Source organism: Tachysurus fulvidraco, chromosome 3 (genome assembly GCF_022655615.1).
Source record: "Tachysurus fulvidraco isolate hzauxx_2018 chromosome 3, HZAU_PFXX_2.0, whole genome shotgun sequence".
NCBI classification, from domain to species: Eukaryota; Metazoa; Chordata; class Actinopteri; order Siluriformes; family Bagridae; genus Tachysurus; species Tachysurus fulvidraco.
Genome location: NC_062520.1, coordinates 19,250,889 through 19,265,445, shown reverse-complemented (window position 1 = coordinate 19,265,445; position 14,557 = coordinate 19,250,889). Strand labels below are relative to the sequence as shown.

General features: G+C 39.1%; 1 protein-coding gene across 6 annotated transcripts in view; it reads left to right on the top strand.

The window, feature by feature from the left end:
• The window catches only part of sema6e (sema domain, transmembrane domain (TM), and cytoplasmic domain, (semaphorin) 6E), a 163,491-nt gene that overhangs the window by 130,997 nt on the left and 17,937 nt on the right, over positions 1 to 14,557 (top strand). For all 6 annotated transcript variants that reach the window (XM_047810994.1, XM_047810989.1, XM_047810990.1 and 3 more), the window contains 3 exons: positions 1,569 to 1,706; positions 4,213 to 4,290; positions 13,155 to 13,213. In XM_047810994.1, coding sequence (XP_047666950.1) covers positions 1,569 to 1,706; positions 4,213 to 4,290; positions 13,155 to 13,213 — 275 coding nt within the window. The remainder of the gene's footprint in view (positions 1 to 1,568; positions 1,707 to 4,212; positions 4,291 to 13,154; positions 13,214 to 14,557) is intronic.

Below are 14,557 nucleotides of genomic sequence, written 5' to 3'. Positions count from 1 at the left end.
AAAAAAAAAAAAAAAAGAATATAGAAGGAAAAAGAGGGAAAATAAAAAAAGGAAAATAAAAAAAAAAAAAACTAGGGTCACTCCAAACCAATCACAAGCTCGTCAAAAAAATTAAAAAAGGGCAGAAATGCAGAAAGCAGCAAAAAGTTCCGTTACGTTGAGCTCGCGTGGGTGTCCAGGCGTAGAATCTCGCCCCCCCCTTAGATGCTCTAAGAAGAGAGAAGTGAAGCATGGCTTGAGTCAGGAACAAGTATAAAAAAGGGAGATGAAAAAAGAGATAGAGAGAGAGAGACACAGTAGATAAAGAGCGAGATATAAGCTGAGCTCAAATTGGTAGAGAGAAATCTATATATCGATCTCTCGATAGATGGCTCTAAAACACACTCTCTCACCCTCTCTTTTTCTCTCCCTCTCTCTCTCTCCCTCTTTCTCTTCCTCTCTCTCTCTCTCTCTCTCTCTCTCTCGAGAAGTGAGGAAGTGTGCACTCTGGGAGTACAAACTTAGTGAGTTCCGCCACTGATTAATTCTGTTTGCGTCTCGCAGGGCTTCTGCTTCTCCCTGGAAATGACATGAGCGGTTTACTTATTTGCTTTAGTGGGTTTTTTTATTCTCACTCTGACAGCTCCGTAGCACACAGCAATTATTACAGTGCTGAGAAACACCCACGTGCCAGAGCTGAAGCATTACACACACATTACAAAAAGCTTTGTTCCTGACGCAGCCCCCTCCAGCCGTCTCTCTGGTTCTCTCTCCATCCCCCCGTCTCTTCTTCTGTATCTCTCACTCTCACATCTGAGGAGTGATGGAGTTTACACTGTGGGAGTAAAGGCTCTGTGTGCTCCACCACTGATTAATTCTGTTTGTGTCTCACCGGGCCACAACGCCTCCAGAAGCCACTAGACACACACGGTGGTCTAGTGCTCAGTTTACTGTCTGTGTCTCTCTTATACACAAACAAATTTCCTTTCTCTCATCTCTACACACTCAGGCATTTTACTAAGACAACAAGTTCTATCCTGTAGTAAACAAGGTGGACGGTAAAGAGCTAGTTTGATCCTCGGGATTTTTTTAGTGGTGCGCTCCATGGCTGAACATTAGCTGTGTGATAAAGAAAAACATCTCTTTGGCCTTCTATATGAAACACTTCATGAGTGACTTCCAGCAGTCAAGAACTTAGCACAGCATGTTCTGGTTTAACGTATAAGCCTGATAAGCAAGTTCAACTATTTCAGGAAACTGATTTTCTGCATTTTTATTCCTTAAAGTGGCATATTTTCAAGTGAACCAGGCTCAGCGTTTTTCTTGATGACAGCTGGCACTGAAGGAAGGAGAAAGTAGTGAAAGTGCAACGTGACATGATCTCGAATTTAGTTATTCTTTCCTTTCATGCTGACGCTCACGTTGGGATGCGATAGAAAATAAGAGATGTTTTGAGTGGGGGGCTGATAGAAGATAATTGAAAAGCAATCAGTTTATTAGTATATATTGTAAAATTGTATCAGCAGTATTGGTTGGTAAGCTTAAAAATGTCAGTTTTTTTAATGAACACTCTTCTCACCCCTTGTTAGATGCAATGTACGTGGGGAGGACCGGAGGATTCTGGGACTGGAGCTGGATAAGGACCATCACGCCCTGTTCGTGGCCTTCTCGAGCTGTGTGGTGCGCGTGCCTCTGAGCCGGTGTGCTGACTACGGAACCTGCAAGAAGTGAGTAGCTCTTCACACCACAGCGCTTCTGTATTCTTCTTCTGTAATCTTCGATTAATTTTCCATCGCAGTGGCTTTTCCAGAACTGAGAGAGAACTGTCATTCAAATGATCGGTTTATAACAATGCTTTATTAATACTTTTTTTCTATGTTATCAATTCATTCATTCATTAATACATTAGAGAAATAAAAAATGAATGAATACATTGAGAAATTCCTTTGGTATAAAAGGTTTTAACTCCCATTTGGACGTGCATACCATTTGGGGCTGTAGTTTAGTAGCACTCTATATTGTGATGGATTATTTTACTATCACGGCGTCGTGCACTTTTCCTAATTTAACTCGCACCTCTTTAGAATGCTTAAGTTTCACTCCTTCCTGTACTTGCACTACTATAATTATAATGTTGGATAAAATGGCTTTGAGATAAATAAGTGAGAAGCTGAGAGAAGAGACAAGCACTGAGTGATGACATCCACATCAAAAACAAAGGACTCTAGTCTCTATAATCCAGCACACAAAAGTCTAGTGAAAATGTATTTACTAGTGTTTTTCAATTTCACCGTCTAACAATATTTTTTTTTACTAACCATCTACTTTTACCATTTACAGCTTGCACACTTATTATAGTAGCACAGTCCTTGCTGAATATAGTGTAATGAGACTTTTACTGTCGATGTAGTTTATTAGATTAAGAGCAAATTTCCAAAAGATATCTACTGTATGTATCTAAATCTCTGAGGGTTAAACCTACTGAGACTGGAGTTATAGATGCGCTTTTTACATTACAGATGCTTTTTACCTGCAATTGAGAGAAAAAACTAAGAGTGAGAATTGTGCACTTTTGCAGAGGCAAGGATTAAAGTCCCAGAAGCTAGGCGCATATGTAGGAGAGTAGGAGAACACTGCAGCTGTGTGTGTGTGTGTGTGTGTGTGTGTGTGTGTGTGTGTGGCTGATGGAAACAGGGACGTGTTTCCTCCACAGCGTGATAAACGTCCCTCTCCCCCGAAGCCACCAGCCAAACTGCACACAATCAAATAGGAACCATCTGATTGGCCAAAAGCCAATAACAACCAGACCAGAAAGACTGTTTTATTTTTTTTTCCTTCTTCTTCTTCTTCTTCTTCTTCTTCTTCTTCTTTTCCCTCTGTTAATAGTAGACAAGAAAGCTGACAGGCTCTGTTTCACTTCATAGTGATCCCCAAATCCTATCATGGGATTTGACCAAGAAGAGGGCTCACCTTGGCTGGGATTATGGGCCGGTAATCACTGTTCCTCCCTCCCGTTCCTCAATGTAGCCTTTTCACACAAATGCTTAGCTTTATAGTGAAGTTGTGCTCCAAACTGCAGGTCTTAGTCAGTAGTTTACTCTGGAGAAACAGACATTCACATAGAACAGTGTGTGTGTGTATGTGTGTGTGTGTGTGTGTGTGTGTGTGTGTGAGAGAGAGAGAGCGAGAGAGAGAGAGAGAGAGAAGGGGAAATTATCCCTGTTTATTTTATTCAAAGTCAGGATTATTGTAGCAGGCTGCACTTATGCTCCAGAGCGTTGTTTCCATTTTTAGCACTGTACTGTAGTTAGTACCAGCTGAATGTGACATGTAAGTAACAATGTTTAAGTAGACAAACACTTAAAGTTCAAAGCACAAATGTGAAATGTTGAGATGAAGGAATGAGAAGTTTCACATAAACTGTTTAGTGTTGTTTCTCCCCATTAGAAGGTAGTAGAACCTAAGTGTTACGCCAGGGCACAGAAGTGGTGGAAAGTTTGAAAAGAGTAAAAAGCTGAACTTGGACAAACAGAAGCCACAGCAGATACTATAGCAGCTATCGATCAGTGGAACAGAAGAAAGCATTGTGTTAGAATCATTTGTTTTTCTAGACTCCTTCATTTTGTTACTCTCTGTCACTCAGCTTCCCACTCAATCACTCTCTCCTAAACCACACAGTGCAGAGTATCCACACACATTATTTTCCTTTTTCTCCCCCCCATCCTACTGCTCCCCCCTCCTCCCCTCTCTCTCCTCTCTCTCTCTTTTTCTTTCTCTCTCTAACTCTCTCTCTCTCTCTCTGGCAGTCTTATGAGGTTTGCCATGTCATAGAGTCCCAGTTGGGTTCTGGCAGCTGTAGCACACCTGTCACTCACGCACACATGTGTGCACATACACTCATACACTCACATCTGGCTTTCAGGCAGTTTCTGTGACAGTCCCTCCATCTTTCTCTTGACACTTCTTTCCCTTTTTCTGCTCTCTCTCTCTCTCTCTCTCTCTGCTGATTGGCTATCCTCTCTGACACGTCACACACAGCCTCTGTCTATTAGTCTTGTGGGGCCTTGTGTGTGATGATGAGAATTTGGGGTGAGAAATACAGGCCCTTTTCAGCCCATCTGCTGTGAATTAACTGTGTGTGTGTGTGTGTGTGTGTGTGTGTGTGTGTGTGTGTGTGTGTGTGTGTGTGTGTGTGTGTGTGTGTGTGTGTGTGTGTGTATTTGTGTCTTATAGGAGCTGTTTGTCCTCACGAGACCCTTACTGTATCTGGCTGAAGACGGGGAGTTGTGTCACTGTGGCGCCAGGACTAAAGTGAGTTACAGAATACAGCATCCTGTTGTTAGCCTCTTTATTCTAAATGGATTACAGCCAGTTTACACTCAAAATCTGAAGCAGAACAGCAGTATTTAATAGAAAAATCAAACAAAACATAAAAAAGATGGGACTGATGAATATGAAACAAGCTGAATAGAATTTTTAAAGGAATGAATGAAGGTGAAAAGAAAAGGCGTTCCTTAATGGTTCTTTGGATGGTTTTGGTTTCAGGAAATAGAAATACTCTCTTGTTTCTCCAATTCTGCCTACAGTTTTTACCCAGAGGAAAAAAACATAAAAACGTTTTTGTTTAAATGGTTGGTTGGTTTGTTTGTCCAACCAAAAATGAATAATTTGATATAAAATAAAAAAATAGAAATAAAAAAAACAATAATATCGAGATACAAAATCGAACAAATAATATCGAGATTTAAATTTTTTTTTTTTAAATAATAAACCATTCTGAAGATGTAGGAGAAATATGTAATACAACAGTAAAACTGGATAATGTAGGACGATATAATGACATTTTAAATATGAATCACATTTTTACGATTTATTCTTCAGATTTGTTTTTGAATTAGTGTAAAAGTATAAAGGTTTATATGTTCTAATGTCCCTCAGAGGGGGTTATTTAGTTTGCGTGTTATTTATGTCTTAATGGAAAAGTGCTGTGCCATGTTTTCATTCCGTGCACTGCTGCTTGCCTCCTCAGCTTTTAATTCATGTAATCTAAAAATAATGTGCTTCATTGAATCAATATTAATTATATCCCAACATCTTGTGCGGTTCGGGTCTCCTGCTCGGAGCTTGTCAAAACGTTGTGAAGGCAAAGTCTGCAGCCATCCATCTTGTTTGAAGCCAAGCATGCCTTCAGGTAGCAGGCTGAAGGAAATGAGAAGGTCTGAGGCATGCCCGCACCTACGCAGGAGTATCGATCCCACCCACCCTGTTGTCATTTATTTGTCCACACAGGACCAAACCGGTACGACACACGCTTCCATTGACCAGCCATAACTTTCAAGCAGGGGTGGAGGGAAAAGCCTTAATCAATCCTGCGCGTGGTCTGTATGCACGGAATCGAAAGTAATGTTCAGCTCTATGGCTCTCTGCCACTGTGTCTGTGTATGCCAAGCCAGCACCTTAGAGAGTGAAACAGTAAGCGAGAGAAAGAGATAGAGTGAGAGAGGGAAAACTGTTAGCTGTTAGCTCTAGCACTCAGCAGGCCTTTAGCACCTTTGTCCCACTGAAACATGGCTGCTACTCTAAATCACTGCGAGTGCTTATTTTCTCATCACAAATTTGGCTGTAAATTGCAGCGTCGAGTTAGTCACGGCGTGTTGCAGGCTTGGGTATGCTATCCAAATGTGAGTATTGATCTCTTTAAATAGCACTGCAGATTTATTGCCACTAGGTCACATTATCTGTGTGTGATATTTAGTGTAGGCTCCTCTGGACTACTGCAAATGAAACGTGTGGAAGTTTCATCAAATCTCTGGCAGGCGAGCTACAGTAACTCGACAACTTCTTGAACTTGTTTGGAAAAATGTGCATGCAGTGTTTGTCAGATAGAGTTGTCAACTTCTATCAAGGGTAATATAAAAACATATTTCTAATTTTATGCCGCAAATAACGAATACCCTCTAAACCGCTTGTCTGTTGTGAGGAATTAGATTACTTTCAGCTTGAACCCATCTTCAGAAGGACCTTTGATCTCGAGCTTGTGCACCTCTGCCATGCAGCGCAATCTACACGGTGTCACGGCCAAGATAAGCGATAGAGCTTCCGACTAAACCGAGACCCGGCCATGACAGTTGGTGAGCTCAGGGTTCAGGTTAGACTTGAGCGATTCCAGACTGAGGCCTCCAGTCGGCCAGGCAAGTCGTTCATCAGGGTTAGCAGGACAGTGTCATCTGTACATTAATGATGTGCTGCCTCCTTGCTGACACAACACTGTTATTTATGCTCCCAGTGAAAAGCCTGCACAGCTTTGTCCAATCATTTCCAGCACTGGTCATTACAGAGGGAGAGAAAATAGTTCACCCTCACCCCTTTTCACCTGCTGACTTCTGGGTAATTTATGTCTTTGGCAGGTCAAGTTGTGGTTTAATAGCATCGTTCCTCAGGGGAGAAATCTGGAGATAGGGCTGTGTCATAAGTCTTTGGTAGGATGAAAAGTGAATCCCTGTAAATGTTTTGCGTTAAACTAATTTGAGCCAAGTGTAACTGTAAAGTCTTTAACAGCGCACGTGTTAATTTATCACCAGGAAAGTGTGATTGAAGCATCCCCTGTACTCTTACTATTATATTAGTAGAGATTACTCAATCTGTTATTATGTAATCTTAATGAGCTTTCTGCTCTACTGTAGGTAGGGTGTGAGGTTATACAGCTCATCAGTACTGAAGCTCACACCACAGGGCTGAAGTCAGTGTGCTGTCTGAGTAATGACCTTTTGAGTATGGACACCTTGCTTGGATTTCCCAGTTTTTCATACAATATTATTTGAAGGTGTGTTGTTTGCTCCAGATTGAGCCAGATGTGGAACAGCAGACTCTTTAGGGAGCTGCTAAAGATAGCAAGCTTACACACGCAGGCCCGCTAGCTTAATGGGAGTTTTGTGTCTTTTGAAAACCTTTGGCTCCCACACAACAGTGTTACTCACAACATCAGAGACCGAGATACACTCCATGTGAATACATATTAGTTCTGCCACACACACACCACAGACACACACACACACCCACACAAACACACACAACCCCTTCCAACCGCCAAGAGGGATCATGGGCCATTTATTTATGTGTAACATTTTAAACCGTTTAGTACTCTAATGTTTGTGAATGTGGAATTCCTCCTTCTTTATGCATCCTAGCAGAGGCAATCAGGTCATAGGCTAAAATGCCAGCGAATAAATGATGCCATTAATCTTCACACGTTCCCCTGAACCAGCAGCCACAAAACCGACCTAAAGCATTAGTGATCTACCTGCAGGTATCGCAGGGGTAACAGGTACGTTTTCCTTGCAGTTTCCTGACCAAACATGCTAATGGTGTGTGAAAGGTTTAGCTCATATGATGCTAATTTTAACATTCAATGAGTCTTGGTGAAGTTTTGGACATTTCTTTCAGACGTCTTTTCTGCAACAGCTATTTGTCGGGAAAGCGGAGTTTAACGGTTTATTTTGGAACTTGACAACCACAAAGATCAGCTAAACAATTCTCAAGCTCTTTAGTCTTTTCCCCCCGTGTGCTCAAGGGTCCATTTCCTAGCACATTTTTGCAACTGTTTCAGCCACATGATGCTTTTTTGTTATGGCCCTGCTTTGCATAATGGTATTTTTAAGTGCTTATGCATTTTCAGATCCATTACCTGTATTGTGAAGGTCAATAGCCATCTGTTTCTTCTGTGGTGAGAGTTGTGTGTTGAAAGGGTTTTCTCACAGTAATGGATGACAAAGGGACTTTACATGTGTGTAATCTTATATTTATACCACAGGGAAACAAAAGTACTTGTTCCCTTTGTGATTTTTGATTTAGCTTGATGAAAGAATAATTAGCAGAATAGCATGTGCATGTGTTTATGTGCAGGTGTTTGTGTGTACGTGTGTAACATGCTCACAAAGAACCTGTCCTTCTGTTCTGATATTACAATATATGCATACATTTGTGTAGCTGACAGGCTGCCGCACATTATAAGGGAGCATCATATCATTCTCTCTGTTTCTGTTCCTCGCTCTCGGAGGTTAATGGAAATAGGGGATGTAAATTGTGTCAAGGGAAGAGGGCAGACATATTGAATATTGAGGACATGAGTTCTTTGTGTCGGCTGAAACAGAGTGTTGCTGCTGTATAACCTGCATTACCTGATCTGCTATTATTTTATTTCCCTTTTCTAATCTGTGTAGCTTGTCCTTGTTTGAAAGGAAATGGTGCAGCACTTTATCTAAGCTGGGCCTCTCCAGCAGACACTCAGGAATTAAACTGCTACTAAGGCAATGCAATATGATGATATAATATTGGTAATGTAAAGTTTGCGAGGGTTTCTATAATTCTAAAGGACTTTCCCCTACGCCTGCCAGAGCCTGTCACAATGTAAAGTAAGTCAATAAAAGCGTAAATTCACAACATTTGACAGACCTAAATCTTGTCCATGCTTATATGAATTCAAACACACTCTATTTGGAAACCTCTGATGTCTTTATTAACTTCCATTTTTCTGGAAAGGCATTTTCCTCTAGACTTTGGATTGGTGCTGTGTGGATCTACTCATTCACCCAGAGGAGCATTAGTGAGATCAGTGAGATGTTGGGTGTGGAGGCCTTGGGTACAGTCATTACAAAGGTGTTCAGTGGGGTTGAGGTCAGGGATCTGTCCAGGATGCTCAGGTTCTTCTACTAGGACTCGGTGCACCGTGTCTTCATGGAGCTGAATAAGGTTTGGACTTGTTAGTTCAATTAAAAGGAAATTGAAATGCTACGGCACCCAAGACATTCTAGACAACTGTATGCTTCAAATTTTATACCAACAGTTTGTGGAAGAACCACATATGGGTGTGACGGTCAGGTATCTACAGTATATACTTTTAATCGTGTAGTGTAATAACTTTCATAATACATAGTACCATATCCGATTATGATTATTCTTAATGGTTTATTTTATTTTATTCTTATGCCTCTCAATGGCCTTATTAAAGTATAGATTGTTTTTCTTTACAGCTGGGAGATTGCATAATATTGATACTGTGATAAATTGTGTCATGGTACACATTTCTTAGATATAATTGCTATTGTAATATCTACAAAAATAGTAGATTAAAATATAACTCTTCCTTACCCCGGAATTAGAATTTTTAAAATTAGAAATATACCTAAATTTTGATTAATTTTTTTATTATTATTATTTTATTCTACTTCCTTCAGTGGATAGTTTTGTAAACAGTGAAGAAAAATGTCATCTAACTAAGGGGTTATTTCTAAATTCAGCACTACCGTTTGGTAGGAAGACTGTATATTGTGATGCATGTTAAATATCAGATAATTGTATTGAAATATTGTGAGATATTTTGTCATGTCACACCTTTCTTCAGAATGAAGGCCCTTAGCTCATCTATCACTTCTGCATGTGTCAGTGTTTTAGAAATGATGTCTCTATCAGTTCTCTGGCTCTGCTCCTATTACAGGTTGGGTCTTCTGTAGAGGTCTTGGCTGTCGTGCTCTTGCAAGAACTATTTTAGATGCTTTAATACATTTCGAGCTTGACCTTATGCAGCTGTTCAGAGGTGGCCGTAGAAGACCGTAATGGAGAATGTGGCACGGTGATGATGGAGTTGCAGTTCTCATTGTCCTCAGCCTGCAGAAACATTGCAGCTATAGAGCTGTCAGGAAAAGCAGTGAAGCCTATTTTAGGACTTTCAGCATAATTTTAAGCTTGAGTGCACTGTGAAGCACAGTATTGGCTTGGAAACTTGAGAAAATGATATTAATCATGTAGACAGTTTGAAATGAACTATAGAGTATTTTCACAGGGCCAGACATCAACCAACGTATCTTACATTTCCTAGTATAAGATGGCATCAAACCAAATATTATAGATTATTAAAACCTATTTTTAGATATTTGTATCAAATTACAGATTACTTTTTTTTGTTATTTTCAGAAATAATTGCTAAAAATGATCTGTGATAATGAAATAAAAAAATGAGCTAGAGATAGACTTAATGATCCTACGTTTGTTTTATTGGGAGTTTTAAAATGGGAAACTAATTATGACTACATTCAATGTATATCCACTTGCGACAGTGTCATATTTTGCACACAATAGCGCATTTGAATGAACTAGTGAGAAGGGTAGGTGGGAACATTATGTGCATATTATATCATTTAAAGCCAGTCCAGTGCATCATGGAAGCAGCGTACAAAGTGGGTGTGGTGACTGGCAAATAATATACAGAACCATGAATGTGAGCCGTGTTAAATTTCCCGAACACTCATGTGCTAGTTGAACATCCTATTTCAGATTGTGTCCCCTTTGCTATAATAATACCTTCTGCTCTTCTGGGAAGAATTTACACTAGGTTTCAGAGCAGTGCTATGGGATTTCTCAAGATCTTTAGTGTGGTGAGGCGCTGATGTCGGTTGGGGAGACCCGGCAAAGTCAGTGCTCAGTTTATCGTAATGTTGTTCAGTGGGGTTGAGGTCCAGACTCCTGTCTTCATGTATCTCACTTTGTGCACAGGGGCATCATGTATCTCACTTTGTGCACAGGTGTGATGGGCAGGTGACCAAATACTTTGGGCCATATAGAATAACTTTATGTTGTGTGTGTAGAGAGAACTTTATCTTTTGCAACACACAAATCTTCCATTTCACAGCCATTTTAAATACTGAGCTTGCTTGCAGCAGTGTTACACCCCCAGACTACAGGAAATTGAGATGGGGTTTAGCGATAACTTGTGTGTTTATAGCATTGTTTTAGATATTAAGGTCATATATTTTGCCGGGAAATTACAATTATATAAAAACAAATATGAGAGAAAAAGTTATTCGTCAGAGGTTTCCAAATAGTGTGTTTGAATTCATATAAGCATTGACAAGATTTAGGTCTGTCAAATGTTAGGAATTATGCTTTTATTTACTTACTTTACATTGTGACGGACTCTTGCAGGCGTAGGGGAAAGTCCTTTAGAATTATAGAAACCCTTCGCAAATAGTCCTATTGTTTTAGTGAAAGGATTAATCGGGTGTGATATAATTGTACGCAGTCATTTTTCCTCATATTTATAAAGGATTCCAGTCATTTTGGTGAATGAGTCTTTTTTAAAAGACTGACATTTATTCTCATTAGACATTTCAATAGAGATGTCATGGAGAATTTGGGAAAACGAAAAATAAATAAAAGATTTTTTTAAAAAAGAGTATTTGTACCATCAGGAGCATGAGTGAAAGCTCTTCATTACTGCAGTGCGTGACCACTGATATCTTTTGTGCATTAATGTCAAAAGAATAACATTCTGCTCGGTTAGCTGACAGTATGCAATGGCTCAACTTTTTGGCCTAAACTTCTTGTGGTTGTCAGTTTAAATGTTCAAACTGCTTCCTGCTTCCTACAAAAAGCTGTTTGTAAGCATTGCCAGAATGAAGCCCTTCCTGAGAGCATCATTTGACCTGCAGCACATGAACTTCATTAAGCTTTGTTAGCGCTCCAACTAGCATCAGGTGCTGTGGTCAGATGAGCCCAAAATTAAACTTATTGCTGTCATACACCAACAGCATGATGCTTGGCATCAAAAGTGCACTGCGTACATGGAAAAGTATCAAACTCTCACCATAAAGCCTGGAGCAATGGTGCATGGAGTTGTTTTGCACCTGATGGTTTCAGGGACTCTTCTGGAGATATAAACATCATTTCTGCTAAGTACCATGAGATTTCCTCCCAAAAGCTGGTTGCTTCTGGAAGAAGGTCGAGTCTTAGCCAAAGTTGAGCATGTGTACACATTAACACAGAAAGGATCAAAGAAACAGATAAGTACTGTTTTACAATGACTGTCTCAGTCTCTGTGTGAAGGATAGAGTTTCTATTGAAAGAGACACTTCCAAAACATTTAAATAAATAAATAATAAAAAAGCTTCAACAAGAGCAGGCAATCAGCAAACAGTACAGTACAATGTCTGCAAACTCAAAAACAAGGCAGCAAAGCAATAATATGTAGGTGCGAGTGTAACTGGGTACAGATGTATATGACTAGGTCTCAGGTGAATATGAACCTGTTAGTGGAGTATTATGCTGGAAAATGTAGTCTGTAACAGTCATGTTTGTAGTTCTTGATGAGAAATTAACCCAAATTTCTCTTCAAAGTGTTTCCAGACATACAGGATAAGTAGCTCAGAGCTGTTATTCGGGTACCGATAAGTTTCAGTTAACTTTTCTTTATTCTACAAAATGACAATTATTTTTCAATTACAATTCTTTAATGTTGGAAAAAGCATCTGTAATGTCCTTGAGGTTTTGAGCATAATAAGTATATATTTATTATTTACTTTTATTGTCATTTTTTGCTTATTTCCATAAAATGTGTCGTTAATTCTCAAGGACGCTGTGTGCGAATGTACACGTGTAAAAAAAAAAAAAAAAAAAAAAAAAAAATGCATAACGTATTAGACTGTGTTATTTCCCTTGTGCTGTCAAATTTATTACCATGTTTGTTTAATTAATACTTTCCTTTTTTTCCCAAGCTTACAACATCTCAAGCGAACATCAGAAATTAGAGCTATGCCACGTGGAACAGATTTTTCTTTGTGCGCTCTATGGATCTCAGGAAGATCCCATTTCACATGTTCCTGTCGAGTGCTTCGGTACAGCACAGGTGTTCTCGTAGCCTGACAAACACACTGTGACTGGCTGTGGAAATAATTGCTGCTAATTGCAATTAGTAATTGCAGTCACAATACCAAATAATTGCACTTGTAATTTTGTAATCTCCATACAGCTCCGGGGAGCATGTGCGCTCTTTTTAAACGTTCCTTGATTTTTTTTATTTATATTTTTTAAAGGTTTCTTTTCGTAAATCCTGCCACCAAGAAAATAAGATGGCTTCCGCAGCCTAACAGATGACTGCATTCTTCCATTCCTGGTCTGCCATTCATTTGCCCAACTGCCTCTGCCTCTGCCAAAAGAGTTGACCTTGAAAAGACAGCAGACAAATTGCATTTCCCTTTTAGTGCTATTCCAGCTCAGACAGATAGACAACAGGTCTGTTGTCCTGTACTTGACAGCACAGGCAATTAAGGAAGCAGAGGAAGAAAGGGATGATGCAGGTAATAATTCTTTTCTTCTCTCTTGTTTTTTTTTTTTTCTTTTTTCAGGTCAGGGTTTGAGCAGGATGTAGAGACTGGCTACTCACAGTATCCTGACAGCTGCCACGGTGAGTGTCCTGATATCTCTAGTATATAGACTTTGGACACGTTTATCCTAAAAGAACTTGTTCAGACCTACTGTATGTGGCTGCATTACATTTATAGTCTAGAAAATAAAAACTCTTGGCCACCAGTGTTGCCAGGTTCAAACTTTCAAGCAGAATTGAGCCATTTCTAAATTGCCCAGCCAGGCATTTGAGGCTTAATGTAACAAGACGATCTTTCTTTAAGCCTTTGGAATTGTTCTAAATTGAATCAATTAAATCACTATATTAAAATCACCAGCTGCATTAAATCCCCACTCATTTGCATGCTTTTCCTTACCGTTCTCAACATAAGCCTCTCTTTAATGTATAAGCAGTGGCTGCTTGTGATTGTGTGTATTGGTCTGTTTATTATCACAGCTTTTCTGTGTTTATGGCGTTTGGTAATGATGCAAGACAATATAAGCAACTGAGTAAAGTAACTATTGTAGTAACTATTGATTTTCTTTTTAATGCTGGTGTGTTAATGAATACTGAATGAAGTTACCATTAAATATTAGAGAGTATATTGCGGTGATGTTGTGGTGTTAGGCTTTAAATTAGGGTTTAGAAAATATGGAGTTTGGTGTTTTGTTCTGTATTCAGCCGTCAGATTGCACTGTTATTGGAAATGTTATTATACCTTTAGATAGAATTGCTAGTGTTTAAAGCCTTTGTGAGCACAAATGTTCCAGAAGCACAGAACGAAATCAGCACACATACTTGAATCTGCAGTCAGTTCTACTGTTATGTAACATTTGATATTTGCCATTATATTTACGTTTATAACCCTGTGGCACTTCAAAGAACTATTGTGAGAGGCTTTTTTAATATATATAAAATATCCCAGATGTCATATACCAATTCCTTTGTTATATGCACCTGTGTAATAAACTTGCATTGCGTGAGCTTCTGGGGAATTACTTGGGAATCACAGGGAAAGGGAATAAAGTCTGACAGCTAAATATAAACAGATTTTGTTTGATATAAGTGTATTTGGTTGATTTTGTTTTATTTTGGTTGATTATTACTTTTGGACTTAGCTTTGTAGTGGTGGAAGGGTGTATTGGATTGGATATATTTGGCAACCCTGTTACTGAATAAATGAAATTGCATGAAAATTCCTGATGTAAAAATCTGTCCATCCCAGCTGTCCACATGTCCACACTAATAATAATAACAACAATAATTTGTAATAATAATTTATTAAAACAGAATAAACAGACCCAAGCACACAACATAAATATTCCAGAAATGTAACGAAGTTTAAAGTCAATTACTGTAAATCACTCTTATTAATATTTAATTTATTTTTTTCCCTTTAATCGT